The 19,713-nt window shown below is 35.3% G+C and overlaps 1 protein-coding gene across 1 annotated transcript in view; it reads right to left on the bottom strand.

Moving 5' to 3' along the window:
* Positions 1-19,713, bottom strand: part of Tex10 (testis expressed 10) — a 45,743-nt gene that overhangs the window by 15,638 nt on the left and 10,392 nt on the right. Inside the window, exons 5-10 of the mRNA XM_047523949.1 lie at positions 17,893-18,005; positions 11,611-11,849; positions 10,797-10,932; positions 8,627-8,802; positions 6,818-6,995; positions 1,768-1,856 (exon numbers count right to left, since the gene is read on the bottom strand). Coding sequence (XP_047379905.1) covers positions 1,768-1,856; positions 6,818-6,995; positions 8,627-8,802; positions 10,797-10,932; positions 11,611-11,849; positions 17,893-18,005 — 931 coding nt within the window. The remainder of the gene's footprint in view (positions 1-1,767; positions 1,857-6,817; positions 6,996-8,626; positions 8,803-10,796; positions 10,933-11,610; positions 11,850-17,892; positions 18,006-19,713) is intronic.

Genomic DNA, 19,713 nt, shown 5'->3' with positions numbered 1-19,713 from the left:
AAAGCAGTAACATTCTTCATAATTTTAAAAACAGATAACAGTACTTTCCAGCAAACCCTTCTTTAGGCTACCCTGTTTTTTCTGAGTTTCTACATCTCATATACTTATCTTAAGAAATGAACTTGTGGCAATGAGGCAGTTAAAGTGACGTAATTATATACACAAAGAATGTGCTCTAACCCAATGTGAAATACATCCTGAAATGGGCTATCCATCCTACTGGAACTTTACCACTTTTACTTAAAAAAAAAAAAAAAAAAAAAAACTGATGGTAAATTAAAAAAAAAAAAAAAAAAGGGCAAACAAATGAGTAAAAGCAATACTATACTCCTACATATATATACACCAAACATAATATTTCTTAGATAATAGCCGTATTTTAAAATTGCTCTATCTCCCCCAAGTCTTATTTTTGTTTTGTTTTTTTGTTTCTTGATTGAACCCAGGGCCTTGTGCATGGACAATACGTTTGTAATTCCTTCAATTACACCTCAGTTAACAATATTTTGATTCCCTTACCACCCCATTACATTTGGCCTAAGTTACACAGACAATGTCTGAAAGTTGCTCCTGACAGGTAGCCACTCTCAGAAAAATCAGATGCCAGTGATGTGGCACAACTTGTCTACTCTGATGTTCAGGTTACTATCGTTCCTTGAGCACACCCTAAAGAGGCATTATCTAGTTTAGTAGACCCATAACAGTACTGAATTTGATGAGTTTTCTAAAACTACTAAAAATTCCACCCCCCAACTTTGGTACCGGGGACTGAACTCAGGGGCACTCAAACACTGAGCCACATCTCCAGCCATATTTTATTTAGAGACAGGGTCTCACTGAGTTGCTTAGTGACTTGCTTTTGCTGAGGCTGACTTTTAAGTCACAATCCTCCTGCCTCAGCCTCCCAAGCTCCTGGGATTATGGGCGTGCACCACCACGCCTGGCTTCTAAAAACTTTTTGACAGGTAATTTTTATTAAAATATAAATCCCTCCTACCTCGAATGTGCTCACCCACAAATGAGATAAACATATAGGAGTTATGAGACAAACGTATGAGCTTTTTATTTTTAAATATTTATCTTGATAGATTCAACTTCATTCTGAAACCTGTCAAGTTCTTTCTGGATTTGGATATTAACTAACACTCCTAATTTCAAGCCTTCAGAAAATTTCAAACAATCTCGTCATTATCATCTAAGTATAAAAAGGCTAATATTAAAACAGTACAGTTATTCAAAATGAATAACACCTTAGAGCATTTCTACTCATTTTAGCAATTTTTTTTAAGGGTAAGTGGAATATAGTATATTAGAGCTAATCAAAATCTGATATATCAATCGAACATCTGGACATGTTTGAAAAGGAGGTCTGTTATTCACTGTATTTTTAAACCATGTAGTGGAATTTTCTCTGGTAAATTTAAGAAGAGCAAATTAGGTACAATTCACTGTAAACAAGGATGGAAAATAAAATTAAGAATAAAGACTAGGAAGGAAATGAAAATATAATCACATGACTTTCAAATAACACCAAGTTTTGGGTATTTATGAGAGATTTGAATCACTGAAGTTGAATCATTTATCACCTGCTTCAGGAACCTGAGTAAAGCAGGGTACAAAGATTTTCACTTAAAAATCATAATAAAAATCATTCCAAGATAGACCACTTATCATCTTCAATACTGAGAACCGAACAGATATGACAGCATATCTTAGAAGAATCAGGTTTTCTCTTTATTTTTAACCTGGCAAGTGAAATGGGGTTACCTGTAAGTGTGGAAAATAAGAAGCTGAAATAGTCCACATCAGTTATCAACCAGTCTTTAACTGAATACTTCCATCCAGAAAGTGATGATCTATAATAAAAAATGGGAGAACTATTAACAGAAGTTCAATTTTCTTTTCAGGGGGCAGAAGGGTCCTAAAGATTGAATCCATGGCATCCATATTGTTCTGTCACTGAACTAGAAACCAAATCCCATCATTTTCCTTTAACAAGACTGATTCAATAGCTTAAAAGAAAACCCATTGTACATATTGTTTTTGTTTTTGTTTTGTTTTGGTACTGGGTGCTGAACTCAGGGGTACTTTACCCCAGTTCTTTTTATTTTTAATTTTGAAACAGGGTCTTGCTTAGTTGCTGAGGGTCTCACTAAATTGCCAAGGCTGGCTTCAAACTTGTAATTCATCTACCTCAGTCTCCCGAGTAGCTGGGATTACAGGCTTTTGCCACCACACCCAACTATACTGTTTTAATTTTTTTTTTTTTTTTTTTTTTTTTGGCGTGCTGGGGATTGAACCCAGGGCCTTGTGCATGCGAGGCAAGCACTCTACCAACTGAGCTATATCCCCAGCCACTGTTTTAATTTTTTATGAACGGGCTCAAGTCCTATAATATGAAAATTTGAAATTCTAACACTTCTGTGTAAAGTTTCATTAAAAAGCACAACTGATGCACATATATGGTGTAACAAACAATTTCCACCCCATTTCAAAACTGAACTCCAAAGATGCAAGATGAAATTTTGCTTTTTCAGTACTGGGTTCTGTCAACTATGTACTTACAATTTGATTTTTTAAAATCTAACACTCAGCAAATGAGTTACGTTTAATCAAATTCCAGTTTCCTGCCTAAGCAAAAGTATCTTAATAGGCAAAGAAAACTTATCTTCAAAGCCACTATAAGACAATTATGTGTTGTTTTCTTAGCAAAGTTATAACTAAGTATATTTCACAATAGTGCAGCTAAGGTATTGGGTAAGGACTTAAGGGAAGAGCTAAATGTAAAGCAGCTTCTCATTAAATGAGGATTACTCAATTCCTGCTGAGGTAAGTTTCTAGTATCTCCCTTAAAGGAAAGGCTAAGAAGAGAGCAAACATCAATCACAGATATAGCAAAAAGATATGATCAGATCCAACAAATTGAACTTACAAACTCCATCACACACAGAGCAAATGGAAGTCAAAATTAGGAATTTCTAATTTACCTCTAAGCACTTATTAAAAATTATTTTTGTACCACTATAATAACTGCATCATATTTCTTAATGGTCTTAAATTGGGGGGGAGGGTTTAAAATTAAAGAAACATTCTTTTGAGTATCATGCACAGGTTATAAGTGAAAATTTATGGAGGGAATATCACAAGCTAAGAGGTTATAAAAAGCCACAGTTGCTCTATAGAAAGGAGTTCAAAAGAATGATTAGAAAACATTCTTCTGAACCTAGTAAATACAGGAAGCAATTGTGCCACCCAGTGGCTAAAAGAAGCAAATTCATTTAAGTTTTTTAGGGGGACAAATGACAAGTATTATATCAACATTGTTTTAAAAACTATGATGATCACATATACTGTCCAAGCCAGAACACTTCTGAGAAGGGGAATGCTATTACTAATTACACAAGAACAGAAGAGGTAAACTGGAACAGTTGCTGGCAAAGCAGGCTGTATGTTCACCCTTCTTAAAACCCATGCCAAATTTTCTTAACCCAAGCAATTTCTTTAACATTGCAAATTACCTTTCCATATTTATGCTTTATATTCCCCCCAATCCAGCTATAAACAAATCAGGGGTAGAAAGGAAAGAGCTGGCTATGATTGTGGAACAACACAAGTTGGGCATCAGAACAAATATGGTCACCATACTTTAGAAGACAATGTGATAAACAGCTTGTCACTTGTCCAAAGAGACACTTAGATGAATCTGCTGCCCCTTTTAGCCATAGGATGGCATGAGTGATTGCTTTTTGTACTGGGTTCAAGAGTCTATTAGTTTGTTTTCAAACTATTTCTGTACACCTTTTTAGTGAGCATGCAATAAAATGGTATGGGGGAAAAGTCAAATTCCAAGAAAACATAAATGGGTAGTAAAAAGGTAGAGGCAGCAATTCCAAGTGTACTTCTTTTTCTTTCTTTTTTTTTTACATATTTTTTTAAATCTTTGGTGGACACAATACCTTTATTTTATTTTTATGCAGTAATGAGGATCGAACCCAGGGCCTCACAGGTGCGAGGCGATCGCACTACCGCTGAGCCACAACCCCCGCCCCACCCCCAAGTGTACTTCTTAAGAGTTAAGAGAAAATAAACATGAATGATTTCTAGCTGATGATTTTTCACACATGGAACACTCTACTTAGGTGGTATCCTGCTTTTCAATAAACATTTCTGATAGAGACAGCAGGGCATCAAAACTACAAAAAATTGAGTTGAATTTAACCTCGTGGTCCAATTAAGGATAACGAGATAAAAGAAAGAAATAACTGCCAGGAACATTGGTGCACACCTATAATCCCAGTGAGTCGAGAGGCTGAGGCAGAAGAATCATAAGTTCAAGGCTACCCTTGGCAACTTAGTTGAAATCCTGTCTCAAAATAAAAAATAAAAAGGTCTGGGAATAGAGTTCAGTGGTAAAGCATCCCTGGTTCAATCCCCAGTAACTTCCCCAACAAAAAAATTTCAGAAATGATTAAATATTTCAAGAAAATTAATTTGACAACAGTACCTGTAGGAGATCATGAAAAAGCTGGCTAGTGTATAATCACAGACAAGGAGAAAAGGGGATATTTAGAAAGATATGAAGTGACCCAATATGTCTGAGGAACCAAATGTTAGTTTTAAATTCTGATCCTACCTGAAAAGTCATACAATTATAATGCCACAGGCCTAAGAAAGTTGAAAAATCCTAATTTTGTATTCTTTTCAAAGAGATCTAAACAGGAATAATACATAATAATACTAAAGAGCAAAATTCAGTTTGGTGGAGTTTTAACTACAACACCAGTCCGCTCTGTGTGTGTGTGTGTGTATGTATGTCAGGGCAGTTCATACATGCCAGACATACACTTTCCCACCAAACTACATCTCCCCCAACCCAATGTGCTTTTAATAATTATGAATCCTTATTATCAAAATGTGTAGATAAATATGCTTTTCCAGCACTATAAATCCCCCAGAAATAAAAAGTGATCATAACCGATGTTGACAAAGTGAATCAATTTCAAAAATTGTTCAAAATGTGCTCTTAAGTGGATGCTAAAAATTATATCTAAGGTAGAGAGTGCCCTCCAATGGAAATTAGTAAATATAAAACCACTTCAGTTATAGAAAAATATAGGAAACTAATCAATGTTTAAAATACTTAAAAATATAACCAAGTCTAACACATATACAGAGAAGAAATAAATTCCAAAACTTTTACACATAGCCAACATATTGCCAATAGCTCTCATCAGCTAGAAGGAAGGGTACTAGAAGCACACTTCGTAACTAGTCAAATATTTGTTCTATATTGTATGAAAAGACTGATAAAGTCTATTAAAATGGTGATCTACTCCTACTCACCAGGGACAGGAAATTAGCCTAATAGAATGTTTTACCTACAGCCTAGATTTCAAATGCTACCTAAAAACCACATTAGACATGCCCAAGAGCCACAACTTCTAATATTAATAAATATGAATATCAAAATACTCTGATTGATACAAAGTATTTAAGGATACCTTCAATACTGGCAATTTGAAATTATTACAAAAGCTTTTCAGAATAAAATGGTCAAGTCACTGAAATGAAAATGGCATAATAATTCCTCAAAAATTTAAATGAATGAGATAGGGGTATATCTCAGTGGCAGAGCACTTGACAAGCAGGCATAAATCACTGGATTTCATCTCCAGCACCAAAAAATAAATAAAAAACCAAACAATATTACCATATGATCCAGTAATTTCACCTCTTAGGTATATGCCCAAAAATTCAGAGTGGCCTCAAAAAGATATCTGCATACCAATGTGCATAAAAACATAAAATAGCCAAAAGATGGAAACCCAGATGTCTATCAAAAGATGAATAAACAAAATGTAGTATATACATATAATGCAATACCATTCAGCCTTAAAAATAGAACAAAACTAAGACACACACCTTAATCCCAGAGACTCAGGAGGTTAAGGCAGAAGGATCACAATTTCTAAGCCAGCCTCAGCAAATTAGACCTTCTAGCAACTTAGCAAAAAAGACCCTGTCTCAAAACTGAAAAATAAATGGGGGAAAGTGGGGCCGGGACAGGACATAGCTCAGTAGTAAAGCACCCTTGGGATCAATCTTGAGGACAAGGTGAAAAAAAGACAGTCATAAAAAGAAAAACAGTCAATGATTCCATTCACATGAGGTATCCAGAGTGATAAAAAGCATAAAGACAGACTAGATACAATAAAAAAAAATTAAAAAAAAAAAAAAAAAAAAAAAAAGGACAGACTAGTGATTAGGACGAGTTGGGGGTGGGGCATGGAAGAAATAGGGAAGAATTGTTTAGTGGATAGTATTTTACTTTGGTATGAAGTAGTAATTCTGGAAAATATCAGTATAGCCTTAAAAATGTAAAAATGGTTAATTTTATGATATATATTATACTACAAAAAAAGACAAGAAATTTTAAGATGATTCCTGATCTGAGTCCACAAGCTTATTTAATTCAGCAGCTAATTAAATTCTGAGCTCCCTGCAAGGTCTAGATGACAATTTCCTAACACCTAAGATTTTAAGCACAGTACTCTCACCTCCACACTTCTGATTATTCAATTTCAACCACCATTCTAACCTATCTATATAAAATACCAAATATGAACATGAAACAGTTTTATTCTAGCATACTTTCCTCAGCTAATAAATGTTAATAACTATAATTGTTATATTAAGAGTAAATGAATGTAGTAGCAATATGTGACTTTAAAAGCCTTCTGTATTATACCAGTTTCCATAAGAGGAAGAGGGGGAAAAAGATTATACACTTAAAATACAGCTCACTTGAACAAGATACCTCATGTGCAGTATCCCAATAAGCATGGCAGACAAACTTGAACTGAGTCTTCCCATAATACAGCAACGACTTAACCGAGAAAGCAAATCAGTAGGCAGACTGGGTAGAAAATACACAAGCTGAACCAAACGTTGCTGAGACTCTGCAGGGAGAATGACCACGGTGCCTTCTTGTGGATCTAGTAGGGTAGGTAAACATATTAAATTCAACTATACAATATAAAGAAACTGGAGAATAAATAAAACATGTTGATGGCTTTCACTGAATTATAGGCTGACAAATTATATTGAAGTTCAATCACTTTACATATAAAAATTTTATCATAAATCATATATCTATGGCTTGTTAAACTATTTCCTAAAATAAAACAGTGAACATAATCATTTATTCAAAATTTATTTAACACTTATAATAATTTCACAATATCTAAGCGTTCTGTTAGAAATAAGAACTTTGATGGGAATGAAAAGGAAATGAGATTGAGCACAAAGCACAACAGTGAAAAGCAAGCAATTCAGCTCACTAGTGAAAATTATAATACCAACCTAATTTAACATAAAAGACTTGATGGTTTGCTGTCTGTATATACATCTATGTACCTATACATATATGTACAATATTTTAAAATATAATCCACAATCCAGGTATGGTGATACATGTCTATAATTCCAGTGACTCAGAAGTAGGCTGGGGCAGGAAGACAATAAGCTCAAGGCCAGCCTCAGCAACTTAGCAAGATCAAATCTCAAAAAATAAAAAGGATGGGGATGTAGTTCAATGGTTAAAGCCCCTGGGCTTAACCCCCATCAACCTCCCAAAATTTTTTAAAAGTTATAGAAAAACATTATTTAAAATATCTATATAAATACATTATGTAAAATACATTAAAATGCTTAAAATATAACCCACAAAGGTGGAAACCACCCAAATATCCATCACTTTTGATATGTACAAGTGGCATATAAGGGAACATCATTCAACCATAAAAAGGAATGAAGTACTAAGACTTGCTGTAAGATTGATGAACCTTGAAATATTATGCTAAGGGAAAAAAGTTAGACATAAAAGGCTTTGTATTATATAATTCCATTTATAAGAAATGTCCAGAATAGACAATTCCATAAAAATACAAAGTAGATTAATAGTAGCCAATGGTTGGGGGTTAAGAGGACCTGAGGGACAACTACCAAGTACAGAGTATTTTTTTAGGGTGATAAAAATGTTCTAGAATTAAATAGTGGTGATAGTTGTACAACCTTAGGAATGCATTTAAAAATCATTGAATTATACATTGTAAAATAGTAGATTTTATCATTGTCTCAATAAATTATGTGAATCAATCTCAATAAACAAAAACTATATGCACATACATGTATGTATGTGTATTCATGTATTTTAATCATATTTTTTGCTTAAAAAACAACAGTAGGTCAGTTCCAGGGATGAAAAAATAAGTAAAAATATATAGAAGTCATACAAGATATTCATTATGATAGGTAATGAAGGTATTATAGTGCCATCAAAGCTTCAAAGGAATTTCTTAAGTCCCTTATTAATTTTGAATTTATAAATAGTAGGTGGTTTCAAAGATAACGTAAAAACACAAAAAGCACCTACAAACATTAATCCTCCGTAACTATTCCAATAAATAATAACACTGAAAATGAACTTAACTGTTTGGTTTTTAGTTTGGGCAATTTAACAATGGCATGACTAACTTGAACTACAAGGAAGGCAAAGCTAAAGAGCTGCCCTTAAAATTTTCTTTCCCACACTGGGATAAACATATGCCACTAAACAAACTCTTACCATAGATTCGAGGAGCAGTAGCTTGTAAACTTTTTAGTAATTCTTTATTTGCTCGTGCTGCAGCAGTATGAATGATATCAATAAGCTGTGTTGAGAGCTCAGGGTTTCGGGAGCCCAGATGAGAGAGTTGCAGTGGTAAACCAGCAAGCCAACGGGATAACACTTTACTACGGTATCTTAGGAAGACCAAGGAAAAACATAATTAAGTGTAATCTTCAAAGGCAAGGAAATAAAAGACAACAATTTAAACATGCCACCAAGTAACTAAGTATGAACCAGTAACACCACATTTGCTCATTTCAACATTTGGAAGCCTATAAGATGCCCCCATCATTTACCCAAAAGCAGCATTTTCCAAGACTGTGCCCACTAAATTATGTAATGTGGGATATTATCTAAATTGTAGTTTTACCTTAAAGAACAGAAATACTACTTAACTCTTTGTAAACTACTTACCCTATAATGTTAATTATTATACTCTATTATAAACAAACATGCATTTGCCCCCAAATGGCTTTGAACTTGTGTTATTATATAAGCTCTAATGTCTTAGGTTAACAGCAAAAATTGTGCTATCTTTTGAGAGTTTAGCCATTTAAACATATACTTTGTTGTCAGACAGACCTAAACTTAAATCTCAGCTCTGCTACCTATTAGCTACATGATACTCACCAATTTATTTAACTTCCTGTTAAATAAGAAAGCTTCTATTTCCTTCTGTAAAATGAGATTAACAATTCCTACCTCATAAGAGTATCAGCACCACTAAGATTGTTATAAAAAGTTAGCTTATAGCAAAGATCAGACTATAGACCAACAACTACCTATATATATGGAGGTATCCCAAATCAATCAATCTCCCCCCTCACCACTCTCTCTCACTGGAGACGGAACCCAGGGCCTCGTATATGTTATACAAGTATTCTATATCACTGAGCTACATCCCCAACTCCTCTACATGCCCCCCCCTTTTTTTTAACTTTAAGGCAGGGGCTTGCTAATTTGCTCAGGTTGGCCTTGAATTTGTGATCTTCCTGCCTCAGTCTCCCACATAATTCGGATTACAGGCATGAGCCAACAAACGTGGCAAACCCCAACCACACATCTTCCTGACTAGCCCAAATGACCTCAAAGTTACCACATCAAAGAGTTAATTCCTGCTGGACATAGTGGTGCACACCTGCAATCCCAGCTACTTGGGAGGCTTAGACAGGAAGATTGCAAGTTAGAGGCCAGGCTTGGCAATTTAGGGAAACCCTGTCTCAAACTGAAAAATAAGAAGGGCTAGGGTTGCAGCTCAGTGGTAGAGCACCCCTAGGATCAATACACTACTGGGCGCAAAAAAAAAAAAAAGTTAATTCCTCAGTTCCACTCTGTGTCTATCTCACCCGACAGTATTAAACTAAGCCAGGAACTTTTTTATCTTCTTTGTGCTCCCTCTTATCCCACATGTCCCAATATGTCACTAATGACTAATGATTCAACCTCCGTATTTTCTATGGGAAGAAAAAGAAAAGATTATGGCTATATTGTGGTTTGTATATAAAGTGTCCCCCAAAAGTTCCTGTGTTAATGCAGTAATGTTTGAAGTTGAATGACTGGACTGTGAGAACTGTAATCTAATCAGTCCTAGTTTGAATTGACTGGGTGGTAACTACAGGTAGGTGGGATGTGGGAGGACATGAGTCAATGAGGGCGTGCCCTGGAAGGGTTAATCTTCTCTGTGCCCCTATCCTCATTTCCTGGCCACCATGAGGTAAGCAGCTTTCCTCCACTAGACACCTTGGGCCCAGAGCAATGGACTCAGCCAACCATGGAATAAACTTCTGAAACCTCCTCTAAGTTATTCTTGTCAGGTATTTTGGCTCATCAATGAAAGGCAGACTAAAACAGGCTGCTATAGGTTGTTCCAACCGTTCACTACCTATAAGTAGAAATACATGCTAAAGAGGCTTTTACTGTTCATATATAAGTATAAAGTTCACAAGAACTATTACATATGCTTGTTTATAAAATTTTCTATCATTTCATAAACACACCAAATAGGATTAAAAAAGAGACTTTCTCCGAAGATTTCATTACTGTATTAGCTTATTTAAAATATTTCAATACACTACAAAATAACTCAGCAAGAGAAAAAAGAAATTTATATAATAAAATAAACCTTTACCTGAGTCTATAAGATTTCAGTTCTTCCTTCTGGTAGATTTTACTGAAAAACTTTAGTAACAAAGTTCGAACTGGAAGGAGAAGGCCCCTTTGTTGATATAATGTATAAACTGCCTTAATGAGGGTCTCTGTAGCCTCTAAAATCAGAAAGAAAATAACTGCATATCAATCAAAAATATTTCTTCAATAACCTCCCAAATTCCTCTAAATGCAGAGCAGTACTTTCACTCTGCTATGGCAAAAGCAGGTCTTAGCCACAAACTGATGATCATCGTCAAAGTCCTATAGTAATAAAAGCATAACTAAAACCAAAGTCAAACCAACCAAAAGTTACAACGTAAATTTTCTTAAGGGAAAATAAACCTTGGGATGACAAAAAAATAGAATATTAGAAAGATAAATTAGATGGAAACCAAACAGGAAAGCTTTGACTCTGAATGTAAAGAATTTGTAGTAAATCACTCCAAAAAATGGATAATGTAACTTAATCTCTACCTTGAAGAAAGGTAGAAGACTAAATGTAGAATGTTCATTCTACATGGATCACAGAAAAAGTTCTTAATTTTCAGTCAGACTAGATCAGGAGGCTAGAAATCTTCATTAACTTGCTTCAGAATGGATCTACCTTCTAAGAAAGGGTCAAAATGATTTCAGAGTTCAAGCAAATAGTGCTTTATAAATTCTTAGGCTAGCTACCTTATATGGTCTGAATATAATTAACTACATCGAAAATTCTTGAAGTAACTACTTCAAAGCTAGACCTTAAATACCAGAAGAGCACCTCTCTTAGATCAAGGCAAAACAGCATCACATACCTCTGTTTGGTTGTATCTGCATTAACCTCCATGATACTCCAAGTAATCTGTTCAGCTGTTTACTGTTTAGCCTAGAGCCATCTTCAAGGGTCTGTGTCACAAATTTCCTTATCATTTCTATCCAACTGGAATCTTTCTGCAAAGTTGAGGCATTTGCCAGGGAGACCATGATATCAGACAGTGTTAAATTCAGTAAGAGATGATCTACGTTATTGGAGAGAATCGTGCAATGCTTGATGCTAAAAACAAACAAAGACACACACACACACATCTATAAAGTGTTATGTCTACCATGCCTGCTTCACTTAGAGTACTTGAAATAAAAAATTCCTTCAAGAATTAATAAAATGCCAAGAAGACACAGTATGAAGGCAAGGTTCGGATCTTAGTTCTGTAAATAAAACTATTCATTATGGAATCAAGGTTGTTCAGAAAGTCTAAATTACAGTATAGGAATGGCTCAGTTCATTACTACGGCTGCTGTTTATACAGAAGGCAAATGATCTTATAATACTGCCTGGGAATCCTAGAAGACTTGAAAGATAAGAAAACCTGAAGATCTTTTAAAAAAACATGTATTTGGATGGACATCACAGTAGATCTTGGCTTTACTTCTAACTAAACATCTGACCTAAGAAACACTAACTCCTTCTGGTAATAATTTCCTCATGTTATGAAATATGAAGACTGATTAAGGTAAGCACTGGTTTGAAATAGTTTTGTAATTCACATACTAAAATCAGTTTATCTTAGTCTAACAAAAATGTTTCTTTCAAAGTTTGAAACAAAAAAATTTTTTTTTGTTGGGGGGGGTACCAGGGATTCAACTCAGGGGCACTCAATCACTGAACCACATCTCCAGCCCCATTTCATTTAGAGACAGGGTCCCACTGAGTTGCTCAGTGCCTCACTAAGTTGCTGAGGCTGGCTTTGAACTCGCCATCCTCCTGTCTCAGCCTCCAAGGTGCTGGGATTACAGTTGTGTGCCACCTCGCCCAGTTTGAAAGACATTTAAAATACCTGAAATACAATATTTATTGAACAAAATCTGCAATTCAAAATGCACTCATTTCATACTATTTAACGGTATAGTCCATTTCTTTCATGCTTAGAAAAAGGGAGAGTTGACTATATTGTAAATATCTCAAACCAATCAATTTTAAAGGAAAACAGTAATTCTGGGTGAGTAATTCTGGATTCAGCAAGGACAGTTGTGAAGAACCACACATATACGAAAAGGGAAATAAATTTGGTGTGGTAAAGCATCAAATGCAAAGTTAGCAACCACAAATGAGCCTGGAAAGGGAGAAGGGGACCAGATTACAAAGCATCAGTGACTAAAGACACCATAATTAATTTTGCAGGCAAGGGAGTAACACAGCTGCTAACTTCTTTCAGATGGATGATTCTACACATACAAAAGAAAAAATAAGAGATACAGACTGGCGGGGGGGGGGAATAACAGAATGAATCAAACACCATTACCCTGTGTAGATGTATGATTACACAAATGGTATGCCTTTACTTCATGTACAAACAGAAACAACATGTATCCCATTTGTTTACAATAAAAAGAAATTAAAAAAAAAAAAAAAAGAGTTACACAGACTATGAACAAAGAAGCAATGTGTGGCTATTGGAGCAATCCAGGCAAGAGAAGGTAAGGGCAAGAACTAGGGTCAATACTGGTATGGACTAGGAGGGAGGCATTTATATAGAACAAAAATTATCTGGGTATGAGATTTGTTCTAATAGTATACATACATGTGATCTGGGGAGGGTAGAGAAGGGCAGCATCAAGGATTCTAGCACTGGTGACTAAGCTGATAAGAGGAGATGAAGAAAAGGGAGCAGAGATCCAAAAATAAATTCTACCTTAGATATGTTGAACCTAAACTGTCATAAATCCAGGTAGCATGACTGACAGATAACTCAATATACAAGTCTGACACTTAACACTGGAAAGAGAAGTCTGAGCCAAATTTTATAGAAATTGCCCACACAACCACTCTCAGCTGGCTGCAAAAGAAACTAGGATAGTTTTTATTTTATGTAGCTATATGTTCAGCTAAAAACTGGGAATTCTATCATTAAGAGAGAATGCAACCTGGGATAGATTTGCAACATTTCCTCCCCACAGGTAGAGTTTTACAAGATGACACTATCCTAGGTTTATCTGATGCAGCACAATCTATTCCCATCTGGGAGATCTCAATGGGCAGCTGCAAATTTTAGAGAGTTCATACTGCTCCCCTAATAATTTACATAAAAAGTTTAAAGACTAAATATACCAACCATCAATTTGAGGGAGGCAGGTCTATAGGGAGACCTCCATTTCCAGTAAAGGCAATGGAAGTATTAGAACCAAATGTCCTTGCAGAAAATAACTTTAAAACCTGGAAAAAATCATTTTTTAAGCCTCAAAGTCATTCTGGACCCCAAAATCAAGGGGAGAAAAGGGTAACTTCCAATTCTAAAGAAAGAGAATGTAAATTGTCACTATGAATGATAATGATGTATCAATGTTAAGTTCACTAACTATACTGATAGCTGGAGAGGTTGTGCATGTGTCAAGGCAGGAAATATATAGGAACTCTGTACTTCCTATTTAATTTTGACAAGAACCTAAAACTGCTCTAAAAAAAGTTATTTTTTTAAAAAGGGAAAATTCTGATGCCTGCTACAACATGAACCCTGAAAACATTATGCCAAACACAAAAGGACAAATTATACTTTATACTTATACTGATGTGAGGTAACTAGAATAAGCAAACACAGAGAAAATAAGTTGAACCATAGTTATCAAGGGTTGGGGGAGAGTATGGGCAGTTACTGTACAGTGAATACAGAGTTTCAGTTCTGGAGATGGTTGCACAATAATATGAAAGTACTTAATGACACTCTACACTTGTAGTTTCAAGGGTTAATGCTATGTTATATACACTTTCTACAATAAACACAAGCTTTGTAACTGTATTTCAACATGAAGGGAAAATGTAGCTAAAGACATGGGGAGTACATAAATAAGAAGTGTGAAGTGTAAAGACCACTGGCCCATTTCTGACTTGTGCTGCCACCATCCACAGGGTATGCACTAAATATTCAACACACATACTTACAGAACAAGAGTAGCCTCTAGTCTCAAAAACTGAGTAATTGGCCAGGTGTGGTGGTGCATGCCAGTAATACCATGGCTCGGGAGGCTGAGGCAGGAGGATCTTCAGTTCAAAGCCTATCTCAGCAAAAGTGAAGTGCTAAGCAAGTAAATGAGACCCTGTTCTCTAAATAAAATACAAAATAGGGCTGGAGATGTGGTTCCGTGGTTGAGTGCCCCTAAGTTCAATTCCTGGTACCGACCTCCAAAAAAAACCAAACTAACTGACTAGGGATCTTACAAAGAATAAATTAATTATGCCAGCAATTCATCTTTGCTAAAATTCCAAAATTTTACCATCTCAAACTTCTCAGCAAGTTAACTCCATCCATACTTTTTGTACCGTGGCACAAATGTCACTTCATCAGTGTAGCCTTTCCTAGCAGCCTCAAGTCCCCATAAAAAACAAGGATCAATATTTTATTCTACACCTTTAAAAAAAAAGAAAAACAGTACTGGGGATTCAACCCAAGGACACTTTACCACTGAGCTACACCACCAGTCCTTTTTGTATTTTTATTTTAAAAATTTGAGACAAGGTCTGGCTAAGTTGCCCAGGCTGGCCTCAAAATTCTGTGATCCTCCTGCCTCAGCTTCCAGAGTCACCAGGATTACAGGCATGTGCCACCATGTCTGGTCCCTTTATTATATATTCTTATATTGTACTAACTCTTCTTTCATTTGATCACAGTGGGTCACTGATTCAATAATCAGAGAAAAAAAAATCTCCCTCATTAGACTGACTTCCACTGAGAACTGATATTTTATCACTAAATGTTCAGCACTGACTACAGGAAGTGCCTTGCACATATTAAATGTCCAACAAATTTATTGAATGCTGACAGTAACCCTAGTCTTAAATCATTTACTTACCTTTAACACTTCCTAACCATTATTCAAATTCACTTTGTGAAAATCATACATGGAACCTCTTACCAGAAAAAAACAAGCACTCATAAAATTTTACATCATGATTTCAAGAGTTCAAAGACTTTCCAGAACATGGATGGACTGAGAATTAAAGTTCTGTTCTAATAAGAAAATTCTAAGTGGAGAGAAAATATCTAACACCTTGCTTAAGAAAGGGTCTCTCTGATTCTAACTCCAGAAACTCCCTAAGTTAATATTCCTAAAACAGTTTGACCCAACCAAAAGTCCTCAAACACAAAAGAATCAAGGCTGAAAGAAAAATGAACTCTTGAAACAAGAAGTTATTTCCAGCATCAAGGTCAGTGAAGAGTAGAAACCAGATCTGACCCGGGTCCATACTCTCCATTTTTTCAGTATGTGGTCTCTTCATATTGTCTCTACTCCTTTGCACTTCTTTGCTGAAATCATATCCATATTCAGATTCACATCAATCACTACCCTCAATATAGCTTTGTCTATTTATCCTGACCAGAGCTGATCTGTCTCCTCCTACAAGTTCAGTTAATTAATGGTATAGTTATAAAGATATAAAGCCTTGGATTATCTATGTTAATTCACTTCTGCCAATTACTGAGCTATTGCTTCTCAGCTTCCAACTCACCCTCCAAACTCCACTTTGTGATCCTGGGGCTGGGACTCTGTGAGCCACAGCTTTCCTTTGCATCTGGCTTCTTGTTAGAGTCTAACAATAAAGAGATGGTAGAGAGAGACTTCAAAGTCGTAGAAGGAAAATAGGGTATTTTTTCCCTAGCCCTGTTTTACTTTCTATAGCTGCCAGTGTCAACCAGCAACTCTTTTCGCAATTCATTCTAGCAGTTATGGTGATTCCAGTTTGCTCAAGAGTCTCTCTGATTCTAACTCCACAGAACTAGCATCACCATGCCTATAAGAAAATACCAATAGTATCCTGCTAGAATCCCCTTTGCAGAGTTGTGGGCTCCTGCTCCATACATCCTTCTCTGAGGTCAAGACATGAACAGCAGCTGAATAGTAACCCTTTCTCAGGGGTCAGTTCTGGTTTCCTTCCTCCAAGCTTCTCTTCCCTTCTTTGTTCACTCAGTTCTAGAGATACAAGTTGCTACTTCTGTAATACCTTACTATTCCCTTGTTGTCTTTTCAGTTTTTTAATACCTAATTAATAATTCTTTATATTAAATTCTGTTAAAATTCACTGGTGTGGTTTTTGATCTCCTGACTGGATCCAGATACACTTGCTTACAATTTAGAATCAAATACTTAGGAGAGCATGGAATACAACTTAAATTATTTGATTATCTCTATCACCATACCTTATTTATAAGTAACCACAATAAGTAGTGAATGAATGTAAAGCTCATATGTCTATATGACAGTCTTATTTCTTCCAGCATAGTTCATGAACCCTGCTCAAAGAGCCTAAATGGGGCTAGGGATACAACTCAGTGGAAGGATACTTTGCCTAGCATGCATGAGGCCCTGTGTTCAATCCAGAGAACCAACCCCTCTCTCCCCCAAAAAATAAAGAAAAAAAAAAAAAAAAAAATAGAGCACAATCTTAATGCTTCTCCAGTTAGTCTCTTTCCTTTGGTATATTAAAGATCCTAAAGAACGTTTTGACAACTTTTTAAGAACCCCTTTGAATGTTCACTCATTTGAGGCAACTATAATTTTAGTGTTTAGCTTATACCTGCTTGCCAAGTTTTATTACATAACTTGTTCTTACATTTATCTGCTCTCACCGTACACATTTTAAATGCTTTCCAATGACTTTATTTCTATTAACTCCATCTTCTAATCTATTGTTCTCCCCCCCCCCTTTTTCAATTATCTTTTTTCCTCAGGACACTGATCCTAGTTTTACTACCAGTTTCCTTCTGTAAAAACGAGAATACCAGATGACTTTCCAAAGTTCTCTACACAGAGATTCAATAATTACATAGCACCCTCCCACCAACGAACCACTCAGGTTGGCAATTTTTATTAAATGCATTTATGTAATTTAATGCATTCACTGAGCACAAAATACTCACTGCATACTTTTAAAAATAAAAAAATTATTACTAAGCCCTGTTCAAATGAGCCATACTACTGCAACTTTTATTTTCACAAAATCCAAATACCTCATGGTGTACAAAGTTTCAGACTATAACTAATTACATTTTAATAATTTCAGGTTTAACAGTTTTTTAAATTTATATAGTGGAAAATAATCACAATACCTTTTATTTGTCTCTTTCCTTTTGTGCTTGGTTATTTCTTTCAAGGCATATGGAAAATGACTCATAAAATGGTGTTTGAAGTCAATAAGGTAATTTTTTCGAAGCCAGAACTCCTGTTGAAATAAAGATTAAGATTGACTATCTATGAGAAATAAATGTATAATAACCAATAAAACTTTAAGCAAGAATTTGACAATTTGTCAACATTCAATTATGGATGTTCCATTATAATACACCTTTGCCAGTGATAAAAGATATAAATAAAATTTTAAAATCAGAATGAACTGTTAAGAGTATCCAATTTTCATCCACAGATCCTTTAGGTGTTTGATAATTACTTATCTTGCATTTATTTGCTATTTAAGAGAGAAAAAGGAAAAGTATATGAGATTGAAGAAAATTCTGAATATGGACCACTAATGGAACATTTATAAAATATACAGAAAACTCTTCTACTTAGCACTCTATTTATACCATAACTCCAATCCACAGTGATTCTATTATTTACCATTAAAGACATCCAAAACTTAAAGCAACATACTTCCCTAAAATGCTTTAGCAATAATGATGAATTTACCATTTCCTAATACATGAGACACTTTTAAAAATTCCAGATCAACACACTTATTTCCTCTGATCCAAAGTAACCAACCGTCCATTTTGCCAGACACTTACAAGTTTCCTAGGATGTAGGATTTCGGGTACTAAAACAGCTAGCTAGAGTTCAGCTGCACCTGCTTAGTATACTGGGTTTTTCTCTTCTTCATGATCTCTAAATGTTTGGATGTACCCAGTTATCAGTCCTTAGACATTTCTAACTAAGCTCCAGATTCTATATGCAGAAGTACACTTGATAACTCTTGGACTTTTACTGTTAACCATTAGACGATGGTTGCTAGATGAGATGGGGAGCATATAGGATTTCATTAGTGTTCTATTTTTTATAAATTCAACACATTAAAGTTAGTTAAACATAATGCAAACATGTCTCTTCCCCCCTCAAAATCCACCAATTTTTTTTTTTTTTTTTTTTTTTTTTTACCACACTCGGGTTAAAAATTTGAACTCCTTACCAGGAACTACGGAGTTCTACATGATCTGACCACTGTCACTTTTTCTCCCTCATCTTCCACTTCTACCAGTATCTCACCTGCACCTGGTCTTCTTGCCATTCTCAAATATGTCAAACTTGTTCACACCTAGGAACTAGTACTTGCTATGCCCTTCACCAAGAGTGTTCTTCCTGTAGATCTATTTATAAGACTTGCTCCTTTGCTTCATTCGGTTGCTTTCAAATGTCTTAACTTCAGAGAGCATTTCCTGACAACTTATTCTGTTCTGGTCCCCACTCCTATTTCCAGCACATGATTTATTATTTTATTTTATTTTTATGTCCAGTATTAATATTGTATACTTGTTTACCTTTTATCAACTCAACAATAAGATAACCACAATAAGCACACTACCAATAAAGTTTATCTTTCTATCTGCAGAACCTACAACAGCACCATAGTATTCAAAAGACCTTTCTTCAGTAATGGAACTGTGCTCTATCTGTGCCATCCAATACAGCAGTCACTACTCACTTGCAGCTACAGAGCACTTGAATTGTGGGTAGCGTAAAAGAACTGAATTTTTATCTTTAATGAACTTAAGTTGCCCCACTTACAGATGCCAAATAAACCTTAGTAAATACCACAAAAAGCATGACTACATCTGACGGGTTACAAATTCTAATTCTCACAAGAAAAGTGTAACAACAACGAAACATATAAATAAAGTAGTAACTAAGCCAACATTAAAATACAAGGCACAAACAAA

This window comes from Sciurus carolinensis, chromosome 14, assembly GCF_902686445.1.
Source record: "Sciurus carolinensis chromosome 14, mSciCar1.2, whole genome shotgun sequence".
In the NCBI taxonomy this organism is placed as follows: Eukaryota; Metazoa; Chordata; class Mammalia; order Rodentia; family Sciuridae; genus Sciurus; species Sciurus carolinensis.
This window is presented reverse-complemented; position numbering and strand designations above follow the sequence as displayed.